Consider the following 16,118-nt stretch of genomic DNA (forward strand, 5'->3'; position numbering starts at 1 on the left):
ATGATAGATGTAATACAGCATGTAGCACCCTTTCCTTATCATATACCAGTGTTTTCTACTGAAAAATAAGAACTGAGTTACATGATATTTTGAAAGATGCTCCACATCTTTGGTAAGAGGTAGCCTCAAAGAAATAAATACTAGGCTCTGTCATCTAATCAGCAGTCTCATGGTCTTTACTATTAGTGAATAGGGTCAACCTGGGAAAGGCAACAATTCCTACCCTGGGGTTTGGAATGGGAATGAAAGCCTTAACTAACTCATTCAATGGATGTACAAGAGAACTGTCTCATTTCTTTCCTTTCAATCCATATCCGAAATTTTCATCCATATTTCCAGAAATTTCTATCTTTAATTTGATAAAAATTAAATTAAATACTTAACACAATTTGTAAGGGTTACAAATTGTGTTAAGTATTTATTAACTGAATACAAATAGATGTCTTTATTGTTTCTGAGGTTTTAGCATAAAACAGCAAGCTTCTTGAATAATTATAGGATAATGTGGCTGAAACTACCCCAAAAAATTCAACTTCATTTTCCTCTTTCTGTCTTCAACTTCTTCCTTCAGTGACATTACCATATGCTTTAACCTCTTAAGATGTTTCCTTTGGAGGGCTTCCAATTTTCTAAGTTAGTTGAGAAATAAAATAGGGATGAATTACTTTCTCTTCTAGAACAAATATGTAGTTATTGATGCCTGTGGTGGTTTGAATAAGAAATGTTCCACCGAGGATGGGGTATTTGAACACTTGACATCCAGTTGGCGACACTGTTGGAAGAGATTTCAGTTATGCAGCCTTGCTAGAAGAATGTCACTTGAGGCAAGCCTGGAGAGGACATAGCATCATCCTGCCTGCAGTTAATCCTCTGCTTCATGTTTATGTTGAATGTGATCTCCTAAGTCCCTGCTCCAGGCACCATGCCTGCAGCTTGCTTGCCATGCCTTCCCACCATGACGGACTCGAACCCTCTGGAACCATGAGCTAAAACAAACTCTCTCTTCTATAAGTTGCCTTGGTCACAGCATTTCATCACAGCAACAAAAAAGTAACTAATATGGAACTTCTTCTCATTTCCCAATGTAAAGTCCCAAGAGATTCACGTTAAGTGTCTTCCAAAAGCAAAATAGCTAAAATCCCTACAAAGGTAACATTTTAATCAAGTAACAATTGAAAAATACTTTAATGGGAGAAATCCCTAAAGATGACTAATTAAACTTAATTTGGTACTATATAACCCCAAAGTGTCAAAACTTATTTAAATTATAAAACCAAAACAGGTGATTTACATTTAAATGTTAAATATTTGATTTCATTTTTTAAAGGAAAGTTATTGTGCAAACATAAAGCAAGTTTGTACAACTATCCTAAAACTTATAAAATACTACATGTAGCCATCCTAAAATTTATGGAATATTGCCTATGACCATACATAAGCAATACTACAGCACATGTCCTTATTCCCAGCACTTGGGAGGCAGAGGCAAGTGAATCTCTCAGTTCGAGGCCAGCCTAGTCTACAAAGTGAGTTCCAGGACAGCCAGGGCTACACAGAGAAGCTCTATTTCAAAAAGTCAAAAAAAAAAAAAAAAAAAAAAAGAGAAAGAAATACTATATATAGCCATACTACAATATAGGAAGTATTACATATACCCACACTAAGGCACATGAATTATCACATATACCCACACTAAGACAGGAACTATCACACACAGCAGAAGATCAAGGCCTCACCTTCATCATGAACTTCTGTGGAGACATAAAGAAAAGAGAGAAAATATTAAATACAAATCATTGCAAGGACTCAAAGTACCTTATTTATCAAAACCCCACTGTTCTAAGTGGAGCAATGTCAATGATAAACAGAAAATTCACACTGCTGTTGCAACAGAATGTATATTCAACTACATGCTAGAAAAATGCTATAGCAAGCAAAGTCTTTTCAAAGGAATCTTTACATTAGTTCAGCTGTTTTCTGTGAAAACATGCCGCACTACGTTAAAAGTGCCTGGTTCAATTTATGACATCCAAGCACTGAGGGGGTATAATCTTCCATTTATTCTATGCAAATGCTTAAATAAAAAAACTTCATTCCATCTCTTTTGGCATAAATGCAGTGATACAAGACAACCCAACTAAGTTTAGTAAAGCTGGCAGATAAGAAGAAACAGATTAGAAGACTCTGAAACATGGAGCCGAACACCCTTCATGCAAGGGAACAGGAAGCAGTCTTTAGATGCTGCCTATGGTGAGAGATGCATTTCAAAGAAAGGCACACAAGCTATTTCTCCTTTTCTCTAAACACAGCACGACCTCTCTCATACAGCTCTTATCTCTTCTGTAAAACATTTACATCTTTCCTTGTCTTTACTAGATGCCCTCTAGTTTCTCAGATTTGTTTCTGGGAAGGTACACAGATAAACATTCAAGAAGGGGGAAAATGCTTGATTTCCCAACTCAGGGCTGAAGTAAGTTGTTATAAACAGATCTAAAACATATTAAGAAAAAATATGGACATACCCTCATTAGGTTTAAGGAAATAATCCAGGGAACATTTTCCAATATACATGTTTGTAAATAGTACAGTTGCTTCCCAGAAACACACATAAACAGAAGCATGTGTATAAATAAATGGAAATACCATTATGAGTGATGTTTTTCATTTTCTATGCTATAATGTCAAGGGAAAAATTGGAAAGTACTTTCATTCTTGCCCAGCTCTGCTTCACCATTGAGATTAGCACTGCTCCAAGCTATTATAGAAGTTCACTGCAGGCAGGTAATACAGAGAAACATAACAGGCCAAAGCAGTAAGAATAAGTGATGGTGGTATGCTCAGCTCTAAATGAGCAGTCATACACTGCCTTCCAGATTTCAGGAAACATGGTGACACAGGTGATGGAGAAGGTGTAAGAGCTAGAAGACGGGGAGCTGGGAAACAAAAAGATATCTTCTAGATATGGCATGGCCACTATACTCATAGCACTGCAGCTGTGGAAATCTGCACAACACCTGCACAAGATTGGGTCCACCAACAATTCATTATGGAGAGGGTGGTGCCATATGAGGCCACAATATTCCCTGAGGGAATATGGACAGTTAATGGTTGTTGGGGAGGATGTCATTTTATTCAGTGGTGTCACAACTGGAAAGTTGCCCTTGACTCATTAAATAATCTCCCACCAACTCCTAGCAGTGAAAGCAAGGGATGCCTCTGACTCTGTTGCCTGATTTGGGGACCCATTCCTCCTGCCAGATTGCCTTATCCACCCTTTCTTGAGGATAGTGTGCCTGGCCTCAGTGCAGCTTGATATACCATGGCTGGTGGACCTCCAGGGGATGCTCACCTGTATTGGAAGAGAAACAGTGGAGGAGTGGATGGTGGTGAAGAAGGGGAAACTTTGGTTAGGATGCAACAAGAAAATAAATTAAAAAAAAAAAATGAAAACCTCCCACCATGCTCAGTCAAGGAACTCCAGGTAAACTCTGTGGACCATGCACAAAAAGAAGACAGGAGAGTGGGTGGGGAACTTCTTAGAAAAAGGGTTCCAGTGGAAAAGAAAGAGAGTGGGATGGAGGTGAAATTGACTTAAATGTATTGTATAAATGTATGAACTGTCAAATAATAAAAAGTAAAAGAGAATTTTTATTATTCACTTAGAAAATGCAGGAAGTTAGTTACAAAAAATGTAACTGATATTAATGGTCAATGACAACAGGAAACTTACTTTCCATACCAAAACAATACATGCCCTCATATCTGACAATATTGGATGTCTTAATGGTTAGCTTCCACTGTTAATGTGATATTGCCTAAAGTTATCTTAGAGGAGAAGCCTCATAGAGGGATTTCCTAGATCAGACTGACCTGTATGTGTATCTGTGAGGGATTGTCTTGATTGTTAATTGATGCAGGAGGGCCCACCTTACTATGGGGAGCATCATTCCCTAGGTGGGTGGTCCAGGGCTGTGTAAGAAAGCCAGCTGAGCATGAGACAGTGAGCCAACAAGCAGCTTTCCTCCATAGTTCTACCCTGATGGACTATGGCCTGGAAGTGTAAGATGAAGTTTTTCTACCCAACTTGCTTCTGGTCAGAGTGTTTTATCATCGCAACAGAGATCAAAATAGGACAATGGAAATATGACCACGAGGAAATGGAGAGAATAATTTTCAAGTCATATTTAGAAGAAACAAAAAAAAACCCAACATTTTTCAAATGGCACATGGTTACAATAGATACTTTCTGGGGATTTTAATTGCGTTGGGATTGGGAATTTTTCTTTAAAAACTATTCTTGATTTGATTTGGCAGTTCCCTAAGTTAACTACTTTACAGCGGCAGAAGGTATTTTTACAAAGTGGTCAGCAGAGTTTCCCAGGTTGGCTCTTCAGAATATACAGTTGTGTATAACATCAGGAAGAGGAGGCACAGAGCTGGAGACCTGACTATGCAATGGAGTAGAATGAACACAACAGGTAAGGGAAGGTGGAAGCATCCATCTGCAGAATGAGGAAGAATAGCATGTGTGAATGCCACACGGCTGTCCTGGGACAACCAAGAGCACAAGAGACTGACTGCAGCTTAGATCCAGATTAACCTTCTTTCTTTTCAAATCTCTTGAATAATTTGGCTGACAACAGAAGATTTTTCCAAAGGGATCACTCATGGGAAAGGAAGAAAGCAACGGTATTAAATCGGGAGGAATGGATATATTAGTTTGATCTCCATCTCAACACCACTTAGGTATGATTAAAAGAAAAAGACAACAACAAAATCAACTAAGGAAACTCTTTACAACACATCCTTTCTCTATGCTGAGAACACCATGTTTATGCTTAAAATACATATAATGAGAGATAAACTGAACTAAATTCACTTGTGAAAATTTCTCTGGACACAAGCTAAGATTTCAGTAGAGAAAGTGGAGTAAGGGGTCATGATAAGGGCGATTATAGCATGGGCATGTTGCACAGGTTCTGACCCACTTCCCATTCTGGTAGAAGTTCTTAGATGGTATGAAAAGACCTTAGGCTGGAAAAGTCATTGAGTGTTCAAATCTTGGTGAACTTTTCTGTGAGAGCAAGCCAATAAGCAGCTCTCTTCCATGGCCTCTGCATCAACTCCTACTTCCAGGTTCCTCCTTGCTGCTTTTGATGATGAACTGTTGTGTGGAACTGTGAGTGAAATAAACCTCCCCGGCCCCAAAGTTGTTTTTGGTCATGGTGGTTCATCACAGCAACAGTAACCTTAAATAAGACAGATAGCGACCATTTGCACAGAAACATAGAGTTTTAGTTCTCTGGTGTAAAACTACATGTGGCTGTCAAGTGCTATCTAGGGTCAATTCAGTTGCTACAGATTTCACAGATGATCTGAAGAGCAAGAGCTGAGGCATGATTGCCCACAACACCTTTACTAATGCCAAAACGGGGAAAGAAATTGCTAGCATACCCTCTCAGCACAGGCAGAGGTGATACTGCTGGACAAATGATTGACTGAACACAACACAATCCCATGTGGTCACCCATCACCATAGATCTGAAAGACCCCAGTAGGTGTACTTGGGAAACACAAATGATTACAAGATTACAAGTAAAATATCAATGCTTCACACTGACAACAAATGCCGAACATCAAAAGAACCCCCAATTATGCTCTATCTTGTTCTCAGTACAAAGGAAGAAACAGTCACTCAGGGAACACCTTGACCATTGTGAGGACTTGTGGCTCAGCCTTGTTATCTTTAACTTATATTCAGTTTAGTAATGTGAAACAGTGTAACGGCTATTCTTGGTTGTTGACTTGACTACATCTGGAACTAAAACCCAAAAGTGGTGGACACATCTATGGAGGAGTTTTGCTTAATTTGAAGTAGGAAAATCCACCTCTAATTCAGATCTTTACGGCAGGGAGACATGTCTTTAATTCAGATCTTTTGAGCTGGGAAAAGATACACTTTTAATCCATATATTTAATCCAGTTCTAATCTGAGTCAGACCTTCTGCTGGAAGCCTATATAAGGACATGGGAGCAGGAAGCTTTTACTCTTGGCCTGCTTGTCCTTGCCTTGCTAGCAAGTCCATTCCTTCACTGGCCTCATAGCCTACTTATTTGGGATTTGAGATCCCAGTGTCTACTGAAGGCCAGTAGATGAGGCAACCAATATCATGTACTGAAAAACTACTGGATTCTTGGACTTTCCTTTCAAAGCTAGCCATTCCATTGTTGGATTAGCTGGACCACAGCCTGTAAGTCATTCTAATATATATATTATATATATTACATAAGTTCTATTACTCTAGAGAGCCCTAATACAAATGGATTTTTAATTAATAATTCTGTGCCAGTGAGATGTCTCTACAAGTAAGGGTGTCTGCCACCAGCCCAGCCTGACTGTTACAGGGAAAAAATGCATTCTATATCTAGATGGAATCCTGCCTTCTCTTCTCCCTTAAGAGTTAATTCTGTTGAGCAGGTCAAGAATGTACCCAAGGGGCCACCCCTAGACATGTGAGTTCTTCTTCAGATAATGCACTCTTTCTTCCTAGAACTCCACCCTGTGCAGCTCCTACCAGTCCCCACCATGCTGTGCTGGGTCTGCTGGCCTTTCTAAGTCCTGACTCAGAAAAGTGTAACTATTCCTTTTTTCTCTTCTTTTTGCTTTCTGATGCTGGACAGAGCCTAGGTATGCTTTCCTAGTACTTGAGCTTCCTTACTCTCTCTCTTAAAAAATCTCTCTCACTTCCATGTGCTGACCTCCACACCAGCTTATTTCAAACAATGGGGCATCTCCATTCCTCTCTTCAGGGGCAGTTTTGAGATTTGCAGCTTGCCTACACTGGGTCTTTTCTTTTATAACTTTCTAATATTCTCAACTTCCTTACTATTTCTGTAGAGCTCCCCTCCTTACTGTGTGGCAGCCTGTTTCCATGTGGGTGATCTCCATGTTGGCTCATCTTCTCCACTTACCTCCTCGGTTGGCTTCAAATTCACAGTGTGCTTGCCCTGGAGAATTCTTTTAAACTCTGAAGAATTATCTTTGAATGTCTGTTTGATATCATGATATCATTCTTAATAATTTTTATTAGTGAGACTAAGAACCCCCCAGAGAGGACCCTGGTTTGCTTGGTATCATTGATGACCCCACTCAAACTCTCCAAGATTTCCAGTCACACTTCTTTTCTGCCCCTTAATTCTTTAATTGGCAGAGAAAAAGAACCCATTCCTATACCCTTAAGAGGAAGCCATCATACAGAATTAAGTTTGATTCCTGGGACTTACATGGTAAAAGGAGAGAACCAGTTCCCACTAATTAACTTCTACTCGTGCACTATGGTACATGCACCCCACAATACACACACACACACACACACACACACACACACACACGCACACACACACACACACGCACACACGCACGCACACACTGAATGAAATAAAATGAAGTGAAATGAATTAATGAATGAGTTATTTTTTAAGTTATTACTTCTATCTAAGAATCTCTCTTACAATTTTTAAATGAATCTTTACTAGAAGATGCCCCCAAAAAAGTGTCTAGACAGAGAACTGGCAACCAAGGAACCTTCACTCAGGAGGCTTATCATTCAAAGGATCTGAATGCTGGACTCTGAGGGAACAGTTTCAGGAGTGGGACTAGCCTGGGTTCACCATTAAGAAACTAAAACACCCTGCTCCACACAGAAGATGCTCATTCAAAGTCAGACGTTTGTGATATCCTGTCTCTCCATGTGCTAAGATGCAAGGATTTCCCACAATGTTCCATCTGCCACCTCTCCTCTCTCCCTTATGAGTGAAGTAGCTTCGCTACATTGAAAAAAGAAGTGCTTTCATCAAAGATTTGGGTGAATTGGTGGCTGTATTTAATTAAGAATGCTCACAATATGTTTGAGAGGATAAACATAGTCTAACATGAATAATCCCACACTCAAAGCTTACTCCTTATATACTATAGAATAACATCTGTAGATGCATATTTGTGGGAAATGTCAACTACTACTCTTATGATGAACATATTCTGTATGTATTGTTAACTTTCTAAGACTTCCCTACTAAAAATATCCAATACTGCATGATGAGAAGGGCATGGTAAATATAGATCTATAGAGTATCAGAACAGGTCTCAGCCTTCAACCCATAAAAGGCAGTTATACACAGGAAACCTCCCACAACCACACTCCTGTGTGACTCATGTTGCCAGCACTCTGTGTCACTTATTGACATCTGGTTGAGCACACATGTGTGGATATGCTTAAAAAGACTACAGCTTATTTTGGAGCAGATGTGTGTCAACTGTTGTCTTTTCCAACCAATCAATAACTCAGTACAGAAATTATTTAAATGACCTGGTTTTCTGAGTGTAATAGATTTGACAGATACAAGTTTTCATAATTATCTAATTCTGCTTCAGAAGGAAAAGCAATGGTACTGATAATCTAGAGTAAGACTTGGCATTCTAGCTCAGTGACATGTATACCGTACAGAGCTCAGGAATGCCTGAAGTATGAAGCCAATAGCTATCTGGAGCTTTCTTCTTTTTCCAGCTTGTCTCAAAAGAGAGTTTTCTATACACAAAACACTACAGTGACCCTTACAGCAGATACATGGGTCAAAGTGACTGAAGAAATATGAAGCCTGACCTATATACTAATACTGCCACCAACAAACCAATAATTATCTACCACAGGAGATGGAATGCTTTATACAATTTGAGTATGAATGAACCTGATATGTTTTTTCACATACCCTCATATGATAGCTGGTATGCAATGCATTATTTTGTGATGTTAGGAAATGTTTTAAATTATTTTGTATTTTAATATCTATAGCAACATTATAAATCTTTTAAAGATAAGTGGAAGGAGTCACTTTATCTACAAATAATATACCATATGTAACAATTTCAGTATGTTTCTTTCTCTTCTGATCCCCTCCCATAGACTGAAATCCCAGGCCTTCATGTGAGAAACTAACACCAAAGTTAATAAAAGGTCAGGGGAGGATGGGGTAGGTGATAATAATAGTTAAATATCCTTTATATCAAGACTCAGAAATAGAATTTTCTTTTAAGTGTGAAGAATTACATTTTATAAGTTAATGGATTCTTTAAACAAGTGCACAGATGCTGCAAAGAGACATTAGTGAAAGGGAAAAAGAAGTTGAGGAAAGGAGGGGGAAGGGGGAGAAAAGGATGAAGGAAGGAAGGATAAGAAGGGAGTCAAGGAGTGACAAGGCAGGAGAAGAGAAAAAAGAAAGAGGGGGAAGAAAAAAGAGGTGCACAGAGGAAAGAGGTGAAAAAAGAGGTGGGAACAAGGGGAAAGGCGAGAAAAGAGAAGAGAGGAAATGGAAGGAGGAGGAAAGGAAAGAGAGAAGAGGGAGAAACATGAGGAAGAGAAGAAGGGGAGAAAGAAGGGAATTGAGAATAAGGAAGAGGAGGAAGTGAGAAAAAGAGAAGCGGGGGGTGGAGAAATGAAGAGAAGGGGACAGAGGGAAGGAAGAGAGAAGGGAAATAAGGGGAAAGAAGAGAAAGGAAGAAGGAAAATAGAGAGGGAAGGAAGGAGAGAGGGAGAGAAAAGATGGAAAAGAGAAGGAGAGAGGGAGGGAAAGAATTGAAAACAGGGAAGAAGAAAGAAGGGAGGAAAAAGAGGAAAGGAACATGAGACAGATCAGAGAGAGTGAAGGGGAGGGATAGACTGAAGAGAGAGGGAGGGAGGAAGACAAAAGGGAAGAGAGAAGAATAGAGGGGAAGAGAGGAGAGGAAACAAGGACAGGGGGGGAGATACAGAGAGGGAACTTGAATCTTGAAGCTATTCAGATTTATGCTATAAGAAAATCCAAAGGCGCCATTTTAATTTCCTATACCATATATATGCATATGTATATATGTATATGCTTAAGTTTTATGAGGTTCCTAAGAACTTTATGTGGCTTGCAGAATGCATGCTATGCAAGCCAGTGAAGTGGATGTGAAGATGAGGCACCCACATCAGAAAGAAGCAACAGTTACACTGTTGAGCACCGCCTAGCCTGTGCCAAAGGAGCAGAGTGAGAGTCCATCTCCTTCCATCAGCTGACTACCCACTCAGCAGGCTGTCAGCAGGTGATTGGGCAAGAAGATGGCTTCTTTGAGAGAAGAGATATTCAACCGGGAGAGTTTCCTCCCTTCACAAGCTTGCCCTCAACACAAGTCTCATGAAGGTCATCCCTGTCCACAGAAGCTGGATGCCAGCAGACTCATGACTCCTAAAGCCCAAAGGCCAAAAGGATACATATAGCTCCTATGGAGCAGCATCTGGGAAGAGACCGCATGCCCACAGACAACGTGGGCAGCCCAGGAAGATCTAGCCTAGGATTGTTCTAGGACACACCAAGAGAAGGTAAACTCCCAAACCAGACAGATAAGATGCATCAGACTATAGCAGGAGAATCACAGGTCAGGAATATCCATGACGGAAGCTTCCTGAAGATACCCAACAAGGCCCTGATAAATGAAATGACTCTGGAATCAGAAGCCTTCCAGACAACCTTGGGCTCTTCTCGTCCTATCACACATGGAAAAGTCACAGAACAGGAGCCTGAAGAACAGGCCAGGTGCAGCAGAAACTGCTGCCCACATTCATTGACTCAGGGATATGGCCACAGTGGCTTGAGCTCCCTAACTAAGTAAAACTTCAGAGACCCAGAGGTTTGACCCAACAGGGCATCATGATGACGGCCATCATGAGACTGGTGTGATGGAAATGACCATGGCACACTATATCTATGAATATGAGTAAGGCTATTTTAGTTAGACACAAGGGACATGGAAGAATGTACCCACAGAGCAATGTAACAGACTCTAAGTGTTGTACAGCAATTTTCCTCCAGGGCAAAACATCCCATCCTACAGGGAAGCTGATTAAAAGGCAGAATTTTTTAAGGGGAGGTGAAACATTCCATCCTGCAGGAAGCAAACAATACAAAGCCTTCAGGAAGTTCCTGAAACCAACCAGATTCCCCAGGTTCCTCCCTTCCAAAGCTTATATAAGCAGTAAGGCCTGCTAAGGCTCATTCTCAGATCGGCTGAGCTGCCTGGAAGAGACTCTCACTAGCCTGTCAAGCTTCCTGTAATCTATGTGGTGCCCTCTGGTGTGGTGGTTTGAATAAAAATGGCCTCCATAGGCCCATAGGAAGTGGTACTATTAGGAGCTGTGGCCTTGTTGGAATAGATGTGGCTTTGTTAGAGGCAGTGTGCTACTGAGGCAGGCTTTGAGGTCTCAGAAGCTCAAGCCAGGCCTAGTGGCTCACAGTTCACTTCCTGCTGCCCGTGGATCCAGATGTAGAACTCTCAGCTACCTCTCCAGTACCATGTCTGCCTACATGCTGCCATGATTCCCACCACAATGAATATGGACTAAACCTCTGACACTGTAAGCCATCCCAGTTCAATGTTTTCCTTTATAAGAGTTGCCATGGTCATGGTGTCTCTTCACAGCAATAGAAACTCAAACTAAGACATCTGGATTTCCAACTTTTGTGAGCTTGTCACTCATGCAGGGGTGGGCTTTTGATAATATGTTTGTCTTTGAGTCATTTCTGCTCCTGTAAATAATCCAATGAATCACTAGCTCACAAAAGTTGGGCTTTGATAGTAGCTTCTCTTGAGTCTGTCATCAGTTCTCTAGCTGGGGTGAACAGATATTTGCTCACTTCTCCCCAGGAATAGGGTCACTCAACACCAGGGGGTTATTTCCAACTGCCCTTCCAGTATGTCTGTCACAGCAGAATTTCAAAGTTCAATGGCCAACGAGTGAGATTTGAATTATACAGAAAGAGGTCAAAGAGAGTGTTCATCAGTCTAAACGACACTGACTCCACGGACATGGCTTCTAAATGAATGCACAGCTCAACAAAAGTGTGTTTAGCTCCTGACAGAACACTAACATTCAGGAACAAGAAGAGCCTAACCAAACTGGCCAGCAGCCAAACAAAGACTGTGATGTTCCGTTCAATGGTGTTTCCATGACCTTCTTATAACTAACAAGCAATTTCTAACATAAAATTCATACCAGAAAGCCAAATTTAAAATGAGAAATCATTACGGGTGGAGAGGGGCATGTGAGCTGGTGAGGCAGATGGAAAGCAAGCAAACACAGAGGAATAATTGCAAATGCTTTCAAATAGCATCTATTCCTATGTCTCTCTATACAGTTTTCATAGTTGATTTTCAAAAGAATTAAGAGTGGATTGAAGGGATACTGAAGAAAGTGCCAGTCTAGATACAGCACAGAAATGCTGTGGTGGAAAAGAAGGGTTCAGATACACACAGAAACAGAGACATGTTTAAAAACATATCAGAGGGTTGGGGCTTAAACAAGGAGGTGCATAGCCATGCTTAGAAAAACAAGAGCCCATAGCCCATCAGGAAAGTTTGAGCATGGATCAGAATTTTAACTCTTGCCATAGAGGGAGGTGTACAACTTCAAATTAAAAAATAAAATAGCCAGACAAGACAGAAGTAGTTTAAGGTACAGTGAACTTGAACTATAATATGGAAGGTCTCAAAGACAAGCACAGATGTCATCATCATGGAAACATTAAGTCTCATCATAGAACTTGCTTGAATATAGAGGCTGAAAGAGGATCAAAGGGAGAAAAAAAATGCAAACATCCTCGTGGACATGTAGTTGTTGGAGGATCACTTTGAAAGGCCCCTGATGGGATCGGGGAGGTGAGGAAACTCCAAACACTGTATCAAAAGAAGCAGATCCCAAGACAGGGATGGAGAGAACCTGGCCCCAAGATAAAGATGAAGAGAGCCAGCCCCAAGTAAGGGTAGATGACAAGGGAAAAATGAAGTAACAACTTCAGTCTGTCTCAAGAGATTCTTCCTATGAAGTAAAAGAAAAACAAGCCAAAGCAAAATACTGAGGCAAACTGTCATTACTATGTACTTAGGGGGCAAGCTGAGTGGGAATGTAAATGCTGGGGTGACTGAGCTCCACTCAAACCTTGGGGTATCAACAGGACTTGGATACTTTGATAGATTGGTCTAAATTGACTCCTGCCCCTGCTTCGTTTTTTCCTTGCCTCTCGCCCACACCCTATTTCCTCTGTCTCTCTTTTCATTCCTCATCGTTTTTCTTAACAGATGTAGAAACAGAGTACCAATGCCATTGTACCATGACACAAACTGCTAACAGTGTGGACCTCAGACTGCCTCCAGACCGGGTACCTGTAACTGCCCTTTCTATGTGGCAAAGCCATTTGCTTTTCCCCTTCACTTTTCAAGACTGCATGAACACAGGAAAAGCCCTGCCTTTCTCTCTATAATACATGGAGCAATATTGAGACTGCACTGCAGCATTTTTAAGAGAGAACATTCACTTTTGTTTAGCAAATCATATTGAATACTAGTAACAAAACCCTTCCTATGGCCAGAGATACATCAACATTTTTAAAATTAAACCAATTACATAAAACGATCTAATTGGGAGTGGAGAGTCCTTTTATGGAGCCCACTGCAGTTGACAGTAACTCAGAGACATAAAAGGTTCTAACTGGTGACCTGTAAAGTCTGGTCATTATAGCCAAGCAGTGAGTTCAAACACTAAAAGAAGCTGTGCTAAGAAGCAAAATGAAAAGGTTCAGAGGCAGCAGCGAGCATGCGCTTTTTGGTCACAAGTCCTTTGTAAATGCAGGGAAACACATACCCATTTTTCCACATCAACCTGCTGTGGAAAGAAAAAGCCAAAAGAAATTAAAAACAAAACAAAACAAAAACTCCTAACAATGTTTCCAGTGGTTGTCTAAGTCAACTAAAGTGTGACCCCTGACACAAAATCTACTTCCTATTTCAAAGAATATACAATAATATTCAAACTCCACATTAGCAATTCATCTCAATAAACCAAAGCATTCTCAGTTAGTAAAGCAATCCCATAGGTATTCTGCTAAAAATGAAATAGGTCCAGAAGACAGCCCAAGGCACTCAAAAGGTGAGTTGAGCTGTATAGAATCTCAAGCACAATCTGCCATCTTGATAGTCAGAACCCCTCCCCAAAAGCTCCACTTAATTATAAAGGACAATGACAATCTGGAGACAAGATGCTTCACAGTAACTTCCCTTACAACATGAAAAGCAAAAAATTCTCTTACCTTATTCTTTTGAGCATTACATAAAATTCCACAATAAAAAGAACACTTTATTGTCAAATAATTCTGATATGACACTCAGATTAATCTAAATTGTTTTTATTAGTGAAATGCAAGGTACTTTAATCACAGTGTGACTCATTAAAAAAACAAAAGTGACATGAGTATGATACCCACGGTGTAAAAAGAACAACAAAAAAATCACATGTCAACAAGAACGCCTTTAGAATGTTCTTGGAGTCCACTATGGAGGGACACACTCAACTCTAAAAGTAAATCTCCATTACTCACCCCTAGAATAGAATGCATGATTTATGTCCTGTGAGAACTGACATTAATTCATGCTATTCATTAATTTAGGGGTTTTTGTTCTCCTTAGAAAATTTCATTAATCAGATTTAAAAAAAAAAAACTAAAGCTGTTTAGCTAAGGCTAAATCCAGGCATTAGCTAAGTATATCCATGTCTTGTAAGCAACATTTGTTAAATGTTATAAAATGATTTTAAGACTGAGTATGGTGGCACAGACATTAGATAATTCAAAAGGTAAATGGGTTCTTTAGAGGTAGAGTAAATGGAAGCAAGATGAGGAGAGGGAAAAAGTCCAGTGTGACATGAAAGTGGAAAGGGGTTGCTAAGGATGGAAGAGCATAAGTGGGGGGGGGCGCATGGGAAAGGGAGAGAAAAAAACATAATGAGATTTTGTTTGAAAACTGTCATAATGAAACCCAATTCTTTGTACGCTAACAATGAAAGAAAAATGTGGCTCAGTTGTCACAGACTGTCCTGTTCCCAAATGGACAAATCTTATATTTGTATGCTTATAAGAAAAAAATATTTTAAACAACTATTTCTTTTCCATATTTATCAGGAAAATTTTAATGCTGTGTTTTAATAATATAAATGATTATCAAAATGTATGCTACCATCATGCTCACATTTAAATGCTAGACATTCACACGGCACACAGGCTTGTACACAGCAGAGCAAAGGTAAACACTGTAGGATTTATCAGAAGACAGACTTGGGAATCAGGCCATAGTTAACATTATCAGCTACAGGAGTTTTAAGGAAGACACAGTAGTGGGGGTTGAAAAGAACAACATGAACTCCCCTCTCTCCCGATATCCAGAGACGCTTAGCAACAGTGAGTGCTAGGCAGTGAATGGTCAGCTAGACACACAAGACAAGGACCACAGGGCTATAACTACACATAAGCCAGGCACAGTGATTTCATGACACGGCTCTTGTCAAAGTCAACACGAGCCACTTTTTGCAATTCCTGCAAATAGTGAGGAGAAAAAACAATTTTCATGGGGCTAATCAAGAAATTTACACACACAAAAGAAAAATCTCCAAAAACTTGGTCAGTTTTAGAATCTAAGCAATCGCCAAATTCCTAAAAACAGAAGAAAAAAATGAACATTTTTCTAAGAACTTACTAGTGACTTTTTTAAGACAAGATATCATGTATCTCAGACCTGAACTCCCTATGTAATTGAGGATGACCTTGAATTTCTAATCCCCCTGTTCCATTCCCACACACTGGAATTGCAGCCCCACCATGCTTGGTTTATTCCTGGGTGGAGTCGAATCTAGGGCTTTGAGCATACTAGGCAAGCATTCTGCCAATGGAGCTACATCCCTGGCCCTTGATTATGTGGAAGTTTAAAGAAATATAACAATTTTACCATGCTAGAGAAAATACTACAATATTTGTAGCAGATTATACTAAATGTTTTATCACAGAAACACTAATAAAAAGAGCAACCTCATTTTTTAAACAAAAATATCTCTTAAGAGAAGTAGTCATTTAAATGTCAGCTTGATTTAGCAGAGGACACAACAGTCCAATACAAAAATAACTCCTGCTGAAATTATATCATCAAATGAAAAACAGGTAATTCACATACCATCTCGACTTTGCATTTATGTTTTAATTGCAAGTTAATGCACCAAGCATGG

At 39.9% G+C, this 16,118-nt stretch overlaps 1 protein-coding gene across 1 annotated transcript in view; it reads right to left on the minus strand.

Annotated features, from left to right (window-relative positions):
• Positions 1-16,118, minus strand: part of Ryr2 (ryanodine receptor 2) — a 581,527-nt gene that overhangs the window by 342,810 nt on the left and 222,599 nt on the right. The window contains exons 4-5 of the mRNA XM_076572926.1: positions 13,713-13,733; positions 1,737-1,751 (exon numbers count right to left, since the gene is read on the minus strand). Coding sequence (XP_076429041.1) covers positions 1,737-1,751; positions 13,713-13,733 — 36 coding nt within the window. The remainder of the gene's footprint in view (positions 1-1,736; positions 1,752-13,712; positions 13,734-16,118) is intronic.

The sequence above is a fragment of the Peromyscus maniculatus genome, chromosome 5 (assembly GCF_049852395.1).
Source record: "Peromyscus maniculatus bairdii isolate BWxNUB_F1_BW_parent chromosome 5, HU_Pman_BW_mat_3.1, whole genome shotgun sequence".
Taxonomy (NCBI): domain Eukaryota; kingdom Metazoa; phylum Chordata; class Mammalia; order Rodentia; family Cricetidae; genus Peromyscus; species Peromyscus maniculatus.